This window comes from Rhea pennata, chromosome 1 (assembly GCF_028389875.1).
Source record: "Rhea pennata isolate bPtePen1 chromosome 1, bPtePen1.pri, whole genome shotgun sequence".
In the NCBI taxonomy this organism is placed as follows: domain Eukaryota; kingdom Metazoa; phylum Chordata; class Aves; order Rheiformes; family Rheidae; genus Rhea; species Rhea pennata.
In genome coordinates, this window is record NC_084663.1 from 27,922,120 (window position 1) to 27,944,157 (window position 22,038).

The 22,038-nt window shown below is 35.0% G+C and overlaps 1 protein-coding gene across 1 annotated transcript in view; it reads left to right on the plus strand.

The window, feature by feature from the left end:
* Positions 1-22,038, plus strand: part of TFEC (transcription factor EC) — an 89,481-nt gene that overhangs the window by 56,705 nt on the left and 10,738 nt on the right. The window contains exons 2-5 of the mRNA XM_062566924.1: positions 1,222-1,473; positions 3,771-3,848; positions 20,424-20,538; positions 21,442-21,498. Coding sequence (XP_062422908.1) covers positions 1,222-1,473; positions 3,771-3,848; positions 20,424-20,538; positions 21,442-21,498 — 502 coding nt within the window. The remainder of the gene's footprint in view (positions 1-1,221; positions 1,474-3,770; positions 3,849-20,423; positions 20,539-21,441; positions 21,499-22,038) is intronic.

Sequence of the window (22,038 nt, forward strand, 5' to 3'; positions counted from 1 at the left end):
ATGTTATATTCATTATTGCATAGCTTAATCTCTTTTACATGACTAGAAAATTAGTTTAAAGAGACATAATTAAAATAATTCTAGACATGCCACCATAACACAATTAAAAATAGAGTAAGTACTGCAATATGGTACAAAAATATAACTAATTTAAATGCAAACCCCTTTTATGGGCTATTTATCTCTGCTTATGTATGTTAAGGAAATTAAAAAGAAGTTTGTTTAAATGGACTTATTTTTTTCAGAGAAAATAAGGGCTTCAAAGCAATCCTTGCTGTTATTTAACTAATATTAATCATACTTAGAGGCCACTTGAGAAAAATTTATTGCAAGAAACCTGTGACTAGGCATGCCATAGCAAAAAGAGAAAGCCACAGGGCTGAAATGACAGTAGGGTTTGTGTATACAGTGTTTCTCTGGCAGCCAAATAGCAGGATGTGACATTAATCTGAAATGGGAGCTGTATGAAGTAACAATTGTCAATCTCTACAATCAAAGGATGGCTCAAAATCTTACTCAATTAGCCATTTTGGCATGACTGCTCAGTTTATAAAGTCCTTCCAAAGCAAAAATCGCTCTGTCCTCAAGAGGCGCCTCAAGAAGACTGCATGCTTTGAGGATAGTGAGCAATCATCTAGGACTGTAAGCTTGGACTCAGTGTTGTTTTTATATATTTTTTTTTGCAAAAATACAACAATGCCTCATTTAACAGACTGTTCTTACCACAAGGTGAGCCAAATGTGGTTTTAGGCATAGTGAATTCAGTTGCTGTTTACATTACTTAAAGATAGTTGAGTTATGGTTTTCTTTATGAATTTATTCACTGTTACAAGTATAAAAGAATAATTACCTTGTGATATTTATTTTTGAGTACATATATACTTTTAGATTTGTTTGGAATGGTCAGTGATTTCAGCAGAGACCAGTCTAGATTGAGAAAAGAAAAACATGTAGCACACTTCTGATCATTTCTCAAGATCATGTTATGTTTCCTATGTTATTTTTCTTTGATAATTATTTCAAAGGTTTATTCTGCTGTGTTATATGAAAATAGTAAACAAGAAGAAATGCATAAGTGTCAAAAGTTAAAAAAGATTTGAGATTCATAGTAATTCTATCCAACAGGTATAAAAGCTGAATCTGTTGTTTTAAAATTCTTTAAGTCAGTGTGTGTGTAATGATGTGTCTGAAATGTTAGTAATTATTTCCATTTCTTCACAGGTACAAACTCACTTGGAAAATCAGTCTAGATACCATATACAGCAAAGCCAGAGGCACCAAGTGAAGCAGTACCTGACCCTTGATACCAAGCTGTCCAGCCAAACGCTCTCCCTGTCCCACTCCCACACAATCCAGCCTGCAGGTGTTGCTTCCTTATTAAGAAACGGACATATGCCTCCCATCAGTGACATTGGCACACCGGAAAGTCCAGTTACCAAGCTGTTGGCCCTTGGAGGAGAACATGAAAATGCGGTAGGGCAGGGCTGGCAAAAAGAATGGGGAAAGGGGCACTGACTACTTTTAGGAAAATGTGGTATGATTCATCTTGCATTAATTGTGGGCAAAAGATGACTTTCTTTGCTTTTGTGGGACCTTCAGACACAGCTCTTGCTTGCTGAATCCTTCTGGATTGCATGGGTGATTGCCTTGAATGTCATATGAGTAGCTTATTGCATGATCAGGCTTCTAAATTACTGCCAGTTTAAATGTACTGATGCATCTTTTTATCTATGAGTCATATATTGCTGTACATTTTCCGAACATGTACTTTGCAATGCAAACCTTTTTTTTCAGATGAGAGTTATTTCTGTCTAAAAGTATTATCCTATCTGCATAACAAAGTTAAATACTGATTACTTTAAAGATGTAACTGAAAGAATCATTCATTCATTTTTCAGTTAGCTGATATATTAATATATGGGTTATCTTGGGTAAATTGGCATAGATCTGCTAACTTTAGTGCCACCATTGATTTTAATAGAGGTACAGCTATTATGCAATGTCAAATTCTCAGTCAGTGTGAGATGTAGATCATTACGGCCTTTAATACTTCAATAGATTTCAAGAGAGAGTGCTTATTAGGTAAAAGGAAAATTTCTACAGAAATAAGAAATCGAGATGCCATATCATCCCTTGTGCTTTAACAGAACAGAAGAGTCTTACAAATACACTGAGACCCACCTTGAACGTTTGGATGCTACGCTGCTAAGTGAGAGAGATCTGAAAAAATAAAACCAACACTTGTTGGAGAGCTCATCTGGGGTCCCTACATTTCTTCAGCAGAGCTAACATTTTATGTCAGATTTATGGATTATTGGAGCCACTGCTCTGCAAAGGCTCTTTTAGATGGAGGCCTCCTATGGAGGCCTTTGTGGAGGCAAATGCAGCATGTCGAGGATCATTCTTAGCACTGAGGGTGTCTGACCAGGAGCAGCCTGTGCCCATGCTCTTATACTTTGTCCTCGAGAGCAAGAAGGCTGCTTGTAATCCCCTATGGCTCCCTCCTGAACGGTGCCTGGCAATATTTGGGAGTGTGACAGCTGGCACAGGCCAAAATCTGTGCAGTGACCATTATAATAATCTAAATGATCCTGTTCCAGAGCCTTAGGCAACTCACTGGTACTGTATAATTTACTAGTACAGATGTAACCTGCGGATCAGCCTAGGTATGGGATCAACAAGGCAACCAAGGCTGGAACACTGGACTGTGACTATTCATACTGCCTAATTTTTGAGATAGTCTCTGGCATCCTTTGGCCCAGACAGCAGCCTCCTAGTTAAGTTTGGGCATGATTCATGAGACAACATGTGCCCTGTTTCTGGAAGGGGAAGTGTCAATATGAGTTGTGATATGCCACTCGGCCTAAGAATCTGTATGGTATAGTCCTTGGCCTGTGAATGGTCCACGGCCTATAGTATGAAATCATTTCATAGAGCCTTCCACATTGCCTTCACTAGAGCTTTTTGAACTGAGATTTGCTTGGAAATCCTCAGAGCACAAGTGAGCTGTTCCTGCAGATAACAGTTAACAGTGGCAGGTTCCTTTTCTGATCTTTTTTAAGGTAATTTTGTGAAGGGAACTAGACCAAAATTGTCAACGAAAACTTAATACTGAACCTTTTTCAAGTTGATATATTTTTCTGGAAAATATATCCTGTTTTACCTCATATAATTAATACATTATTCCATCTGCTTTAGCAGTTCTTGATTCAGACTGGGACAAAAATATAGGACCAGAAGGCTGGTTCGAAAAGTATCCAGTATACATCAAAAGAGAAATCATTAATTTTTATGCTTCCAAACACAACACAAACCTCTGCCTTCTGAATCCTGAGAGCAGAGTATAACACCAAATCATGAGTGACTCATGCTCTTGAAGAAGCACGGATTCCTTTTAGTCTTCCTGGTCCAGTAGAAAAATACCCTGTGGATATGACATATCTGCTGAAGGTGATGGATCATAGTTACAATTCAGCAATACGCTCCTGTGATCTAATCTTGGTCTTGCAATAAGGGGTTAAAAAAAGGCAAATAGGTTGCTGGTGTTGAGAGGAAAAGCTAACGTACTAAACCACAATTTTTTTCCACTAGAAGTATAAAATACGAATATCTTGTAAAAGTGCCTGAATTCATTGAAGTTTAAGACATCAGTTTTTGAAATTTAGTTTTATTGATGCAGTATATACTCAGGATTATTTCCTCTATATTTTCAGAATAACATTATCTGCATTATTGTTAATAATGATTAGTTTAAAATATTATTTTATTAGATGGAAGAGGTTATTGATGACATAATCAATATGGAATCAAGTTTTAATGATGAAGGTCCCCTACTAATGCAAAGAACTGTAAGTATTTTGTGGAACTTGGTCTTGCTGTTTATAATAGAGAATGTTATTAAGTGATTCAATCATACATTACACTTCAGAGGCTAAAGCAGTGATATCAGTGGATTTATTCTCCTTTCTCTTGAGTTCCTTGTCTTTATGTCAAGAAATATTAAAAGAAAAGGTTCTAATGTAGTGGGACACAGCCATTTTAGCTGGCCTGAATTGCATCCAGTGTTTTAGCCCAGCCACAGCTCCCATGTGTAGGCCATAGGAGATGATAATTCCCTTGCAGGACTATGGATATAATTCTCAAGACCTATGAAGACCTTTTAAAGTCTTCCTTTAAGATCTCTCTGTCTCATCTCAGGAATGCTGCCTCAAGTAGCATTAGCTATTTTCTTTGGTGTGTTATATTGAAGTAAGGATAGGTTATGTTTGTTAACTTTCATAAAGGCAAGCTGCACTTACGTTGAATAATTCTAAGGACAAAGATAAGAAATATCACTTTTCAGATGAAATGACTCGTTGGAATAATAGTAACAGAGCATTATAATTCTGTAATGTCTTTTTTGTAAAGGAATGAAAAAGTCTGCTTAAATTTTCATATATGCTACATATTTGAAAAGATAGCATAGAGTTTTATGGACACAACTACTTACAGAGCATTATTATTTGGGAAAATAATATCTGCCAAATAACCCCAGTGCAAAATACTTTATAAAGGAGATGTCTTCTGTCATCCCAGCCCTGATTTATCTTGGGAACATTTTTCCACCAATTTTGTTCTCAGGGCCCTAAATTGGCTATTCATAAAGGCAAACTTCGTCCTGGGGAAGGCAGAAGGTTTTTCACAGTCTTTGGCAAGCTACAATGCTAGTTTCAAAATACAAAACTAGGCGCTTTTCTTAGCTACGAGAGGAACATCTTTTTCTGACTACAGAACATCACTGGCTACAAGAAACACTTTAGGAGATGATACTTTTTTGTCCCTATGTTACCCACCATACAATACAGAGGGGTAATTAATACTTACTGTGAATGTTTGGCTGTCTGAATGCCAGTTATGGAATTAATACAGTCAGTAATAATACAGTCAGTATGATTTATACATATATAAGTACAGAACATACCATAGAGATGCTCCTAGGGGAGTGAATTAGTAATTTGGCTCAAATTAATCTGAGGCAAGGGAGGATCCTTTCTGGTGTGGTACAGTGGAATGGTGATGAGAAGCATGAATTCTCTGTTTTGGATTGGGCTCACACTCCCTTAACACCTTTTAAAACTGGGTAGTATTAATCTTTGCTGATTCTGGACTCATTAGCCTTTATCTTCAGCCATGAAGGACATACGTGAAATGTACTGAATGCCCTATTCTTGAAGAGCAAGATAATAGACAATGACTTTTAGGCCCAGATTGTATCCTATTTGAAAGTTTTGAGAATCTTGCAATGCCTCTGGGCTGGATAATGCTACCTACATTTTTGTTTATGCTGCAGAAGTCCGCAGGCTCGTAGTTAAACCATGAAAATAGAGTGTTTTTCTAAATTGCCTACTGCAATACTGTGGTGAAATGAAGCCTGCCTTCACAGGGCCTGTGAACTGTGCCAGTGTGTAAAGAAGTCTAGCAATGTTTCTACCTCTTCCATCTTCTCTTTTGGTGTCTTGTATGCCAAAAAACATATGAAAAAAATGGCCATATGGAAATGAAATCAAGCATTTAACTTCAGGCATATAGTTTGTGACTCACAGTTTTACAGCATCTTTATGGCAACATCCTAAACTTGTCTTCAAAATTTTAGTCATAAGCTGCACAAGCATGTTGAAAATAGAGAAGACAGAGAGGCAGGCAGTTTTTCAGCATCATGTAAAGTGTGAGGACATTTTATTTACCTGAGTTAAAAACGTAGATATATTACAACAATATTGGACTAGAGACATTATCAGGAATGAGAGAACATCTAATGCTATTCATGTCCCTGAGAAGAGGAACTGTGGCTGTGTTGTACTTAAACAGTCTTATACAAAGATTCATATCCGTCTTTCTGCAAAGGCTATGCTGTCTGCTATGATGTCTGCTCTCAACATAAAGTGAGACTACAAATGAGACCAAGGTGTCTGTAAGCCTGTCTGACTCAGTATTTCCTCCCTCCTTGTGCTGATCCAGGGCAATGCTGAAGTATTTTTCAAGTCATGTCTTAGATTTTTCCTTCGTTGGCATTCTCTTGAATTTCTCCAAACTGTACAAAATAATTTCTAAAATTCTGAAAAAATCTGAGTCTCCTCATTTTCTGAATAGGTGTTAGGCTCATTTTCTCGTTAAACTGCTTGCTTGACCAAGCCAAATTCATGAAGCAATTTGCTTTTCTCTTTTTTTCTCATGGTGGGTGAGATTAGGGACTTTGCAGGGCTAGCCATTGTGTGTTGTTATGAACTAATGTTTACTTTAGTCGGATGCACCCTTGCACCATTTTAATGGGCACATTAAATGAGGACATTGAATTCTATGAGACTACTCATGTGAATAATTGCTCAGAGGTTCATTGTTTGACCCTGAATTAATGAATTACAGTCATGTATTAGTAGAATCAGAGAAGTGAAAACAAGAACATCCTTCCATCTCCCATTAAAATTAGCAGAGCTACTAAAGAGCTTTTTTTCCTGCTTTTACTGAGTTTAGCCTAAAATTCATAATTTCATAAAACCTTCTGTTGGTAGGCAGCAACATAAGAATGACTCAAAACAGGGAATACTCAGGCCGTGTTTCTCTTGCTGTTACTGTTACCCTAATGCTAGAAACCTAGCTTCAATTGCTTTTTAGAAGCTAGATTCAAACATAGAACTAGCTCCTTGTTATATGCTAAGTATCTTCATTCTTCTGAAAGTATCAGTAGAACTCAGCTATAACTCTGTCTAAGAAATATAGTAGAAAACAAATCATAACTATTCTTATGATCTAGCACTTGATGAAAGATGTTTTTTTTCACTGTGGACAGGGCAGTAAAAGAATAAGAAAACAATATAATAGTTGCAATTAACTTTTAGCGCAATTTTAAGTGTGGGCCTTACACCTAAAATGATGAATTCTCTGTTGATAAAATTTAGGAAAAAGCAAACTTGAAGATAAAACAGAATGTGATCAATTTAAAGTCATTTTTCCTTATTCTAATAATTTAGTCTCATGAAATCATTTACTAATAGAAGCATCATGTTTAACCATATTATAAGAAATCAATTTGTATTCTGAGTTTTATAGTAAGAGCAACAAATGAACTGGTGCTCTTCCTGATCTCGTAGGAATCATTAAAAAGCTTCCATTTGTAATGAAACAAAGAGTATATAAATAAATTTTAGACGTTAGATAATATTATAGCGTGGCAGATATGGTGACAGACACTTAGAAAATATATATTTTTTAAATCAAACTTTGACTCATGCAAAATCTTCAAAGTATATTCAACATTCTGTAATGGATTTAAAATATATTAACTTCCAAATATTTAGAACATATGAAATGTGCAGGTCTGCTAATGTAATCACATCATCATGGATAATTTAGTACAAGTTCTATAAAGCAGAGGTCTATGCTCCTTTTAATGTCTGAAGAAGGGAGATGTGAAAAAAAAGTATCAAGGGAGATATGGAGAGCATCAGATACAGTGAAAGGAGCCAGAAAAGAGTAGAATCAAAAAAGATTTATACGTTTTTCAAGTTTGGAGTTGATAGTGTGTAACCTAGTGCAACCTTTAATTGTTACTAAACATTGTTTTGTTGTGTTAATGTACGTATACAGTCCTAAGACTGTGGAACACCAGAAAACTCTGAAATTGAGCAGTGACCTCTTGCAAAGAAGGTTGGCATTTTACTAGTACCTTCATTCAGAAATAACTGCTATAGCTCAGAAAATCACTTTGCAGCTGCTTGGATAATGTCCTCCATTTGACATAGCATTCACTAAAACTTATATCAAAAGCATTAGAAGATTGTTTGCTTTGGAAAGAGAGTAAATAAGAGGATATTAACGTTCTGCAAGGATGCAGCTTTTTCCCACACATTGCTGGATATAACAGGCCAGCAAACAAAAATTTAATGTTTTAAATATTTCCAAAGATTCAGAGTTGGCTTTTGTTCTGGTTTCAGAAGCATTTCTGTAGAAGCCAGAGGAAAGAGGCTCTGCAACCATTAGACATCTGGTGGTGAGACCTCCCATCCTAGCTGTTAAGAGCAGTGCAGGGCAGTGCTTGAGATAGAGCGCTATGATAAAATTGGGCTTCCCATATCCCTAATAAATACCCAGCCGGTGATCTATTGAATTAGGTGGGCTCACTCTTCATGGCCTAATAGCAATGCAATGATGAAGAAAATGAAATAGTTCCCTTAAAATTGTTTAGGAGAAAAAGGAAAGCCTCTCCATGGAAAAAAAACATTTAACTGATGTTTATCACTCCAATAAAAACTCCTCAGAAGTTTCTGTGTTGATTTATTCATAATACATAATGAATATTTTATTTTTGTAAATATCCAATGGAATGATCTTGTCAGCAGTTGTGTTTCCTGCAGGCTATACCTCCTAACCAGCAGGAAGCATAGTTTTTATTATTATATATGAATACATGCACCATAAATATGATTTGAAGAAGTATTCTTACTTAGGGCCTAGAATAGCCTTGGTAGTCCAAACAACAGTAGACAAATACCTATTGAAACAAATTCTTTTAAAAAAAATCTGCAAAATATTTTCCAAAGTTGTTCTTCATAGAAAAGAAATAGTCAGATCCGAAACAGCGTTACTTGCCCCAGCAACTCCAGCCCCAAGTACTAAAATGATTATAGTGTCATTGGCACTTTGAAGTTCACATCATTCCAGAGATTCAGAGGTGTCACAAGCAATGAATCTGTTACTGGAAATTTTGTCAAGTTGTGAACTTAAACAAATATCTTCAGTTCTCCTTTGAGCCTGACTTAATGTATTTGGCGTTTATGTGCTGAGAAAACAAGAATTAGAACAACAGATAAAAAAATATTATTTTTATTTGCATCAGTTTAAAGAAATGGTAATGAACCTCAGCTGAAACTTGGTTTGAATATTAATTATTAATTTATTATTTATTATCTATTACTTATTCATTTTCTTTACTATTTATTAATTATCAATTAGGTAGTATTTACACAATATTTGATTATTATATTGAATAGTATTGTTCAGTGAAAAGTAGCGATAATGTTAAGCTCAATCTTATGTTATTGACAAAATGCAAGGGGTTGTCCCTCTGTTCCCAGGCCCCCGCTTCCTGCCTCACTAACCCACTTTCTGCTTTCATATCTGCTCAACTGTAACCAATGGAGTGGGAGGACTGTAAGCTGGAGTAATCACTAACAGCCAGGGAAAGCCAAAGCACCTGGGCATCCTGGAAGGCAGAGGTTTCATTAGCTGCTAGACAGAAGAGACGAGGCCTGAAGGCCAGCACGACCCAGGGAAAAGCAGCCCAGCAGGTAGCTGCATTTGGCCACCCCTTCAGGGGTTGTGCAAAGCTTCACTGCTTCACTTTATTACATATGTTCACAGTGTATTATTTCATTAAGATAGGTAGCTACAATTTCCTGCCTCTCCAATTCAGTCAAGTCTGTCAGGATTATTTCACCTTGGTCATTCTTGCAAGAAAATCGCTGAGAAAATTCTCAATTTGCCAGTGATTTGCTTTTATTTGTCAGCAACTTTGACATTTGAAACAATCTTGTGTTGCACAGCCATGGATCAGAGAACTGAATAGATCTTTTCCACTCCTAATTTTTATGATTCTGTTAACTACAGCTGGTATAAAGTCTCATTACATTGGTTAACACTGCTTTTGATTTTATGCAGACAGTATTTATTGATAAAAGCAAAATGCTATCTGTCTGGAAAAATCTCAGTGCTATTACAAGGGCTCTGATGTCACAATTTCTCATCATGGCATTAATAATTTGTATTTGTATTAATTATTTGTCAAGTACTGATGGCTACCATTTGGTATTTGGATGGATTACAAAAATTGCTGTCTGTCCCATTCCCAGAAATCATAAGAAAAAAAGAAATTCAAGTAGATATCCTCCTAAGTATTTTATTTAATAATTGCTATGATTATTCAGTCATGAAGTAAAAGTAGGTTCCATTAGGGATGCATACAGTATCACTGAACTAGGCAGCCTCTGCTGCGTAATCATGTGAGTATGTTTTATTCAGTGAATGGTGATGCCATATGGCAATTTTTAAAGTTTATAAAAACTGTTAAAATTCACAACCATTCCAGAGAAGGGTAGTGTAAATATTAACAACCTCATTGCTTAGGTTGGGTAACTTGAAAAAACTGCACAACATCAATGAAAATGCTTTGTCAGTCACATTCTACACTAGATTAGTCTTAAAGTCCAAGGAAAAATCAAAGTTCACTTGGGTATATAAGCTTCTGCCTTGCACTCCCTGGTATTATTTACAAGCTTAAGAAAAAGAAAAATGAAGGAAAAAGAACTATCTGTAGCTATTGTGGAAATAATAGACTCCTCAAAAATAAAACTGGTGAGCAAATATTTTCTTTGTCTTTCTTCAATAGTATAAAAGTAAGGATGCGCACTGTGTGTGGATCATGAGTTACTAATCTCAGGATTAGTAAAATAAGGTGCAAGATAGGAAATTTTACCTTTCAGCTGCAGAAAGCTAACAATGAAATGCACAAACTTAGAATTCCTGAGAACTGTTTTCCGTATCAGTTGGAGAGGTCTTCTGATATCATTTCCACTGTTGTTTTGTATGTAATATAGATGCCAAGTGAATGTTTGTTATCAGCCTTTTACATTAGAGTAGTTTGAGGCAGCAATCTCTGAATGAAACGGGCAGTGTACATGCCTCTTGCATGCCTGAATTACTCCAAATAGGTTGGGAATGAGTGTTTGCAATTTACTTCATGCTGTAATAAAGGTCTTCATAGCATACAGCATACAGTATATTTGGTCCAGGAGAAGAAATATGGGTCCACTGTTACATAGCTGCAGGTCTCTAGCTCCATATAACATGCCCAAATAGCTTGTAATGTAGCCAAATAACAATTCTTTCTATACATTTAATCAACCTCAACACATTATCAACATTTACCTTAACACATGGAGTTGAATTCCTCTCATCTAATCTTAGACTACCTTCATCTAGTTTCTTCATCTGCATCTGAACTCTTCACTCTAAGTTCTTTTTGTCTACATTTACTATAAAGACGCAATTTTAGCCTGTGATTTACCTGACTGATTTTAGATGTCATGTTTAGTATGAAATGAGTTACACTGAAGAAGTATGTTTCCTCCGTTAGGTATAAAGGGAGTCTAAACTAGTACACAATATGGATGTCTTTATTCAGTTGGAAGTATCACAGCCCATAGGGACAGATAAACAGAAAACACAAATGAAAGCTATAAAAGCACATAAACATATATACAGAGGTTTGTCACTTCTTCACCAGAGGTAACCCCTATATCCAACAAATCACTTTTTGTCTAAAAATATAAGGATTGGCATTTTGGAGTAGATCCTGGGTTGACGGATGAGGGAAAGTATTTTTATGTGTATTGTCATATTGCAGTTTGCCTTTGTTGGCAGGTAATGAGTGCATTCAATGTCTTGTCAATCCTCACTATTTCTAAGCTTGTATCATCTGCAAGTAGATTCCTGCTGTTTGTGGTCACCAAGAATGTTCCATCTTATCCTGAAGCCTAATGACAGAGCCACTGCTATGTCTCCTGTATTCTTTTCTGTATATAGTAAAGTGAGAGCTGCAGTAGAGATGCCAGATAGTATAGAAGGCCACATTCAGCTTGTCTTCAAGAAGACAGGATTGATTAGGTGAAAATTTGGGCCTGTAACATACAGGAGATGGTTGCTTCTGGAGCTACTCTGGATTACATAGAAGACTGCTGTAGCCTCAGAGACAACAATACAAGCCACTTTGTTCTCCAGGCACAGCCAAGGTTTTTAGTGTAACACAAAGCCAATCTGTGGAAAACACAAAGATTTCTTAAAGGCTACTTTGAGAAATAAACTCCTGCAAATTATCCTAGCATTTCTTAGCACCTCCCTCTCCATGGTTTTCCTATACTATATACGTATAGAGTATTTTATAAAGTACTTTAATTTACTCTCTCTATAAACACTTTTGCATATATCTGAAGTCAGCTATTACAGAAGGGAATTCAAATCAAAAGAAAACTCTGCATGTTATATGATAATCCATCTGAACACACCAGATCACAGTAATTATTAAATACCTTACTGAAAAGTTTTCAGATACTGAGGTGATATATGAAATGTAAGAGAATGTGTAAACTCTATGATGTGATATGAATACCAATATTAGAGTTGTATTTAAGAGAAAAAGCCCAATATTCATATTCTGCAATAACTCTACTTTGTACTTCAGCTTCAATTTTTTCACGTATTTGAAGTTTTTGTGCTGTGTTCAGGAACAGATTTGAATGATATATGTTTACAGATAGTAGGACAGGAATTGTTTGGGACGAGGAATTAGTGCATTAGCTGATGTTACTGCTGAAATAATAGTTGTAAAACAGATAACACAGTTATTTAAACTGCTATCTTTAGGTTTTGGATCCTGGAGACAATTAGAACAGTACTCCTGTGATGATTTATTTCTAGCTGCAACCGGGCTTCTTGCAGTATCACAACATCACTTCACTTTTGGTCCACATCTATTAAGTTATCCTTGTAACTAGAAAAACTAAGAACAGATAAAATCATATTATTAAAAGATCATAGCTAAAAGAACAGAACTCTCCAGCAAAAGTGGATTCTCCAGCAAATTCCTTTGCTTGGTCATATATGACCAGACATTTATCTAGACAACAGACTCTCTATATATGATTAGTATAGGAATGTACTGTAACTGGGAATCTGAACAGAGTTCATTTTTCTCTGGTGAATAATGAACTAACTTGATGATCATTATTTGAAGATAAAAAATGAACCAGTTTTCATACATAATATATAAAATGTAATATAATAAATCTGAACATTAAGTTCCTGGTTGAGGACTGTGTAATTATGAACTGTGTTAAGGATAAATATAAAAGGAGATACAATTTATTCAAAGCAAAACAAGTCTGAAAAGAGAAGCATTTGCTTTTCTGTTCTCTTTAGATAATAAAGAAGGAACTGAAATAATTGGTTATTAGTTAGTATTAAAGACCATTTATTTCCAAATACGTTATAATTATTTTGTATTTTAATTACAACAGGACCTAAAATCTTTAGCTATGAATGGGACCCTGCTATTCTAAACACAGTATACTATAACTTTTTGATAGTTTGACAGTGTTAACATCTTTACAGGAAAAATAATATTATATTTTCTATTGTCCACCTTTCTCCAAGCAATATAGCAATTCCAAAACAAATCCAGTGGTTGAACCCCAGTCTTCTGAATGTAGGGCTTGCACTGAACCACAATATCATTCATCTTGTCTGAAGTGCTTTTGAATTTGAGGAAAAGTCACAATTCACTAAGGCACACTTTGAAAGTATGAGAAATACTCCTATTTTCTTCCTGCCAAAAATTGGAAACATCTGGTATACCAGATATTGCTATTTAGAAAATGTACTTACAATGACTTATTATAAACCTGTTGACCAATTCACTTACTGGCCTGTTCAGTGCATATTTTGATGTCCATATATGTACTTCAAAGAGAGAAAAATAGTTTGTTTACTGGTGTTGCTTGATAAGCAGTAAAGGAATGACAAGGAATTAAACACATTTTTTTATTTTTTATCCTCTAGTAACACAGATACTAAATAACCTAATTTTTACTTGATATATAAAATGAAGAATGAATGTGGTTCCAAATTTAAATTTCTACAGTTGGGATGCAAATGACACTAATAAAAAAGCTTTTTAAAATTCCTGTTTTGACTTTTTAATTGAAATGAATAAACAAGGACCCCATTTAAATCAGCGGGTGCTGAAATATATATTTTTGGCTAATACGGACAAGAACTATTCTTTGAAGTAATGTTATCAATTAGGTTCCAAAGATAACATATTTTAAGTAGGATATATTTGAGAGTGAGCAATAAGATATTGTACTGATATTTCATATGTGAATACCTCAAACTGAATGTGATCTGAACAAGTCCTAATTTTTATCAACCACTAACAGATGTTTTCTTTTGCAGAAATTCTACCCAGCATTTTGAGTTAAGCAGTTGAGTAGTTTCTTTCTGTGACAAGTAAGGCAGTATGTGATGATAATTCTCCATTTTATGAGCTTACTAAATCTGGATGTGCAGTACAGACAATCTGACCATGTGAGTAGGTTTAGTGGTCCTCAGAAGTGTCTGTACTGCACATCAACTACTCTGGACGTATACTTGTTTCTCTAGGAAAAAGATGTAGACATTGTATGCTGTATGGGTGTAGACATTCAGTATGCTGCACTCCACAATTGTTATGATGCTTTCTGAGCTTATGCATGACTGAACTAGGTATGCAAACCTTCTGTACTCACAGCCCACTCCTTGCCTAGGAAGAACCATGGAAAGAGGGTAGCAGAGGAAGTTTCTACTAGTAGCACAATTCATAAAACTTGTTTCCCACTTGCTTTCCTTTCCATACCCTCCTCACACCTGGGCAGAGCAAAGACTTCTGGTAGAGGCAGCCTGCTCCTGGTGTCTGCCATTCCCAGGGGCATCTTGCCATTCTCTTCACATGCCTGGTCTTGTGCTCATTGTGCCAGTGGAGAACTGAGGAGACCTTGGGAGAAATGGTAGCTGGAAATGAGCTTCCACCAAGTTCCTGATCCCAGGTCTCTTAAGAGAAAGAAGGCTATCTGATGAACGTGTCAGGGCAGTCCAGAGACTAGGTTCAAAAACCCTTGCTGTCCTAGGTTTAGCTCATTTAGGTAACTGTTTACTTGAGAGATGTCTGTTTACAGATGTGTGTATCCTCCATTACTTCAATGATTAGCAATACTGTTTTGGAGGTATGGAGATCTGTTTGCTGCTTGAATTATTCTTTCTAGCTAGTTTTCCATATCAAGAGTTTGTTGATTTGAGCTTTCTTTTATGAGAATAGATGAGTAAAATGCAATAGGGACTTTGAAGAAGGTAACTGAGCAGGATTCTTTTCAGCAGGGTAAGAGGCTGGCAAAGGAGAAGGCAATGACTTTGTTGAAAGAGAAGTACATGGCTGGAGTCAAGAATCAATCTTCAGCCTCAGTTTATTTAATATTTTCATTACTGACCTTAATACAAAAAATATGTGTGTTCTGATGAAATTTACCGAGCTAGCAAAAGTAGAAAACATTGTCAATACAAAGGAGGATCAGGATATCATAGGGGAAGAATTATGTGTCTGTGATGACAGAATAGTATAAATGGAAGGAATGTAATAGTACTGAGTGCAAGGTCATTCATTTAAATACTAATAACAAGAATGTCTGCAGTAAGTTGAGAGCTCATTAATTGGAGATGACAGAGAAAGATCTGGGTATATTAGTTTCTCAGAGGATGACTATAAGCCATCAAAATGATGGGAATGCAAAAAAGAGATAAATATGATCTTAGAATCCATCAAGGGAGATATTTCCAGAAGACACAGGGAAGTATCCACAGGAGAATTCACTAGGAAGAAAACTTTTAGAATGCTGTAAACAGTTAAAGACATTCACCTTTCCAGAAGACTAACTCAAAGCAGGAAAGGAAGAGAGCAGGCTGTGCAGATAACTTATAGCATGAAACGTCTATCTAAAGAGCATGGGATCTGGAACAGCACATTCTTTCCCTAAATCATGAGAGAGTTTTCATGGCCTAGTAATGTTTTGTTTTAGAAAGGACATGACTTGGTATCACAGACTGCTCATTTTTTGTGATCATTGTTGTCCATTGCCAGCTATCTGTATGAGAAACGAACTCTTAATATTTTACCGTAGAAATTTGCCTACACAGCAGTTCAGAATCAGTTATTAAATATAACAAGCCCTTCAGGATGAGGCCTTTCCAATACTTGTGTTAGAGAGCACCAGCACCCAAAGGTGCCAGGCTCTGTTTCTGGGAATGCTACATCCTGCAAGGTGCTGCTCAGCTTAAGCCAGGCACTTGTTCAGATGCTAGAAGTATGCCTTTAATTTATCTTATTTTCAAAGCTGAGCATCTTCCAGGATTGAGCCCTGTGAACGGAAATTCTCATGTTCCAGTCTTCTGACACAGGCATTAAAGACTCTGTGACACATTATACAAAAGGAAGAGTGTCAACCCCAGTGTCCTTGCCAAATGCTAACTCGGTTAATTACAGTCTGCTTTCCTTAATTCTTCTTGAAATTTTAATTAGATATAGTATTATTCTCTTCCAGTACCACATTGTCACTGGCTGTTCCCACTTGACTATTTGCTATGTTAAAGGTTGCTAATCTTTTGTCCAAAGCTGGCTGCATATTAGAAGCAGGAAAAATGACTAATTATAGACTTCTATTTTTAATTGTATGTGCCTGCCCCTTACAAGCTACTTGTATCTAAATTCTCAGACATGCAGATATAAATATGTGTATTTATAGTGCATTGAAAGGTCGAAAATGATGTGACTTACAAGGATTTCTCAGACCAACACAAATGTATTGGTACACCTTAGGGAAACTGGAGGATAGATAGATTATTTCCTGGGATTTTTACATTTTCATACCCAAATGCGTATGTTTCCATATCAACCGCCAAGTGTACGTATCTAAATTGAAAGCAAGCATACGCTTTTGACACAGCCTACTTAGTTACATTTTTAAAGTGCTTTAGGATTCATCAAGTTTGACAGTGCTATATAGCTGAATAAGATCATTATCATATACATAACATATAATTATGCCATTGCAAATGATTTGTACTTTTAATAAGATTGCATTGGATTCTTTGTAAGATAATGTCAATGTATATATTTATCCTGCAATGCAGAACTGAAAGCTGTTTGAAGCCACAGTAGTGTAAAAGCTATCCCTGCTGCACATATGGCTGTGTAAAAAATAAATTGCACTATGGTGTGTGGCATCTTAGTGCACATTAAAATGACTAGATGTAATTTGACATGTAATTTCTATAATATATTGCAATAGATCTTTTAATTTTGTAATTTAAAAATTATTTCCCCGATGTCTACATTTCTAAAATAGCTCCCTGCTTTGACAGACAAAAAAGTTTCTTATCTCGTTTCTTTACCTGAGCAAATTTGACTAATTTCTATTTGAACCTCTTTCTCAGTGCTCTATAGCATTACCGAGCAAATGGTTTGGAATTTTCCTTGCTTGATATCAACTCAGGGCAAATTCAGGTACAGAGTTTCAGCAAAATACTTTGTTAAAGTTTTGTCTCTGTATATTTAACTCCCTCATAAGCAGAAAGGTGAATGTTTTTCAGGAAAGATCTAGTCTGGTTCGCTTTGTTGTTCTCATATGATTTTTGAAATAAGATTTTATTCAGAAATTTTCTTATTAAAAGCACAATAAAGTTTATAAAAGGAAGGTACATGTGAAAAACCTGGAACAGTCACCTGAGGCTTCCTAAAGAGTTAGAAAGAAGAAATAGAGGTAATTCAGCTCATTGCAAGTGTCCAAGACAGGTCAGAGGAATCATCACCTATTACTTCTCCTGATTCTAAATCATGATATTGTGGCTTATTCCAACCACATAAGTTCATAGCAGTTTTTTCCGTGTGTAATTATTTCTGTAGGAACAAAATAATTGTAACTAGGTAGTGTAATTTACTGTTGCTTTATAAGCATTTTGTCCTCCTGTAAGCATGCAAATGCTGTGCCACCTAATTGAGAATGAAGACCTTGTCTCAAAGTGAGATCACTAATGGCTCTGTCACAAAGAATCCACTTATCCATCCTAGTGGCCCTTACAGAATGCCTTATATTTGAGTTTTCTACTAAAACTGTGTGAAACATATACAACATGATATAAAAGATACATATCTGTTTCATATTTGTTAGATTGCTTATGAGATTATTATATTATTTTCTGTGGTCACTGTTTCCTAATGTTTCATGAAACAGTAGACTATCCAAATGATGGCTTGATCCAAAATTCACAGAAATCAGTACAGGAGTCGCATTGACTCTCAGGTCTTTAAATCAGTGCTGAATATGAAGTATGTTTCATATCATTTCAGAAGCCAAATTCACTTACATGGAAGTCCTTGAATATGTGTCTAGAGCTAATATGAGTTAACTCTCATATAGTTATGCTATCACCAGAACAAAGAAAATGCAAAGTTAAAGCTGTAGTGAATACTGTAATACTTGTCAGTTCGCTACTCAGGAATGAAACAAAGGTACTTAATGTAGGAATGTGCTTAGCTTTCAAATCCTACATATTAAACATAGCCTATTCTTGAGTAATACTCAACTGAATTCCAAACATTCTTTAAAAAAGTATTTTCATTGAGAGATCAAATATTTAAGCAGATTTTCAAAACTGACTTGGCATGGTGATTTCTAATAGTATTTAAGAATTCTCAGTTGTCTTAAGTAATAGGCGTCTCCATAAATTACTTAAAAAGTGAGCATGTTATTCATGTGTATTCAAAAAGAGTCTTGGCAGTTTCATTCCATTCTAAGTTATTATAAGAATTTAACGCAAAGCAAATTCTCAGACAATTTAGTATCAAAGATGATTTTTTTTTCTTCTTGGAAAACAAAGCTTATTTACAATTCCAGATGTAATATAGAAAATATAGCAAAAACTGCCATTGGACAGCTTCACATTGAGCAAATCATTCTTTTATGGTATGCATGAATTGTTAGGTATTTCCTTTTTCCTTTTTTTTTTTTTATTTATTTTATTAATGATACATCCCTTCCACTCACTCCTGAAGCACTAAAATGGTCTATCTGGAGTCATCTTCTATCACCAGTAAAAAACTTGACCTTATCATTTAATAAAGCTTTCTTAAATAACTCCTAATTACAGTAGATATTTTTATATTTGAAGTCAGTAGTTTCACCCACAATTTTTTTCATCCTTGGAAAATGACTACTTTTAAGGAGCCAAGTATACACATGACTGATTAGGATGAACTTATTTTGTTCATATTAAACACCATTATGAGCAATACTTTAGAAAATAGAGCTTTAAAACATTAGTGAAATCACTTTTTAAATCATAAGCTGGCATTGTCAGAGAGTGCATACATCCATTATGAATGTGTTAAAGTTCAAGATCATTGTTAACAAAAATAATTACATTATTTAAACTATCACCTGCTTTTCTGATCAGAGAAAACATTTAAATAAGCGGTAACTAGACAAGTTGTATGCTAAAGATCCCCCCAGGTTTAAGTAATGCATGTTATGTCAAATTTCTTAATCAGTTCTTCTTTTCTTCTTGTCAATTAGCCAAAGTTAAAACAAACTTTTTGATTTTGCTCCTTATTCTCTCAGCTGTGAGATATTACTTTTGTTATAGATATATTTTTTCCCTACTCTACTTTTTAATGGACCAGGCTGACTCAAACTCAGTATCTGAGTCCTTGTTTGTTGTCCTAGAATGAAAAAAAAATTGTTCTACAGAAAGATTGTATGGCTCATAAAATGCAAAAATATGTTGCTTTCCATTCATATTCCCTTATATGTTCTTGTTTGTGAATCTGGTTAGACATTTTATTCAGTTGTTTTCACATGAACATACAGCAATATATAAGATATGATCAGTGATCAGTGATGAAATGTTTACTATCTGATCACAGAAACTGAGCAGAACCTGAACTGTTCATTACTAAACTTCTACATATTTTCAACATAATATTTGATGTATAAAATTATTCAAGAGGCTTGGGCTATTGTCTAGAATCCATCAAACTGTACTTTAGCCTTACTTCTCTTTTAGGGTATTCTGTGAGTTTGTTTAAATAATGCTATATTATATTTTGGAAAGCAAATAAAGATAATAGTATATATGATTATATATATTATGCGTATTAAAAGCATTAGGTTATATGGTCTGTCTTGACTACAGCACAGGTTTTTTAATTAAAGCTTCTTCTTTGATGTTATGCCCACCCCAATTTTAACTATCACATCTAACTAGGTCACTGAATTTTTATATTGTTAAAACATAAACAGTATGAAGTACCAATACAGAGTTTGGTGATGTAGTCAAAAATCACTGGGGAGTAGCTTAAGACCAGCAAGGTTATTTCTCCTTTCAACTTAGTTCGTGTTTGAAGTGCAGTTGTGGTAAACCTGCTATTGGAAAATCTACTGTAGAACTAACTCAAAACAGACTCCAGGGGCCACATCTTGCCATCACTCTGCATATGAAACCCATATGAATGTCAGATAGAAATCTGCTTATGGAATAATAGCAGACTTTGACCCTTTACTTTTAATTTTACTTAATTCTAGATAAGGGCAAATGTTCCCTTTAGACACATACATGTAGCTCGTACTGAAGAACATCAGACTTATATTTAAAGACGTTTGCTCTTTGTATTTATGATGTTTTAATCTTTTAAGCCTTTAACTTATTCTAATGCTTTTTCTTCTTCTTCTTCCCTCTTTCTCCCCCTTAAGCTCTCTAGCAGCATTTTGGACATATATAGCAGTGACCAGGGAATGGCACCAGCTAATATGGGTCTCACAAATGCTTCCTGCCCAGCTACTCTACCTGTAAAAAGGGAACTCACAGGTAAAAATAACCCTGATATTTTAGTATTTTATAATTTCCAAAGTGATATTTATCATATAAGTTGAATAAATCTTACTCATGAAATAGCTCTTCTCCATAATCATTGCTTGAGAATTTTGCAACATTTGTACTGATTCAATGAAGGGGAGGAACAAAGATCCAGGAGAAATGTTTTCAATGTTTTCTTTCTATTCTCTACTTTATCAATTCAGAAACAACATTTTCCCTGTTTTTTTTTTTTTTTTTTTTTTTTTTTTTTATGATTATCATGCTTCTAATAGGGATAATTATTTTAGGAAACATAGTGGGGTCTTCCATGTGTTTGTTCCTGATCAACAGTATAAATAATCATCCATTAAATTTGTTCCAGGGAGGAACAAATGATTCTTTTAAAAGCTTACAATAAGGCTATTCAAGGTAAATCTATATTAGTGGATTAACAACTTTAAAAGTTACATTCAATTAATCCAAAGAATGCTAACAACTACGTACAGTCTATTAGTGTTACTCAAAGGAAACAGTGAGTTTTTTCAATATGAATATCTAGAAATCTGATTAACTCTTGTATTATGGGATATGCAAATCCAGATTCACATTAGTGTATTGTAGGTTTTATTCTAATGTGAAATACAGCAAATTGGAGAAAAATATTCCTTCATAGCCTTTCTACTTGTTTAAATAAAAAATGTACAATAATAAAAACTTAAGCAACCTGCCGGACTCTCTTAAAGATTTAGTACAGATAGGATATAGATTTGCCTATGATCTTGTATAATAATGAAAATAATAATAAAGGTATAGACTGAATGCCCGCTCTTCATTACAAGAGGCCATTTTGAAAAGGTGAAAGGAGGGTTGGAATTGCAGCTTAAAGACTGTTTAATAAATATTATTTTCTGTCAGAAGCAGATACACGAGCAATGGCAAAGGAGAGACAAAAAAAGGATAATCATAATCTCAGTGAGTATATGTTCATATATGGTATAGAAAATGTATGGAGAATGCTGCAATTAATATTAATACATTAATACAATATTAATATGTCACTGCTCTCATTCAAGATCAACGTCTTGATCGGGTAATTAAATTAAATTCAGTATGCAGACGCAGACAAGCACACAGCCTTATTCCTTGAACTGAATTACTTTCTTTTATCTTTTTCTTTTCAAAATATTTTACCTATTTTAATGAATTTCCTCTCATGTCACCTCCTGCTACTATGTTTTTATTTTACAGTTGTACATATATCTTGCATGTGTAACTGGGCTTTCATTTTGCTTGGTGTTGTCCTTGAGAATCACTGAGCAAAACAGATAAGAAAGGAGGAAGACAAGATGAACAAACAGAACAGGAATGACCTAGACTCCTCACATCTTTCTTTAGAGTATTATTTGAAGCACCAGCTTAGAGGTTCTAGTCAGGCTGAAACTTTCTATCAGCAAGAGGGAAAAGAAAATGTGTGCAAATATTGAACTTACAAATATAAACAACATTTTTTAT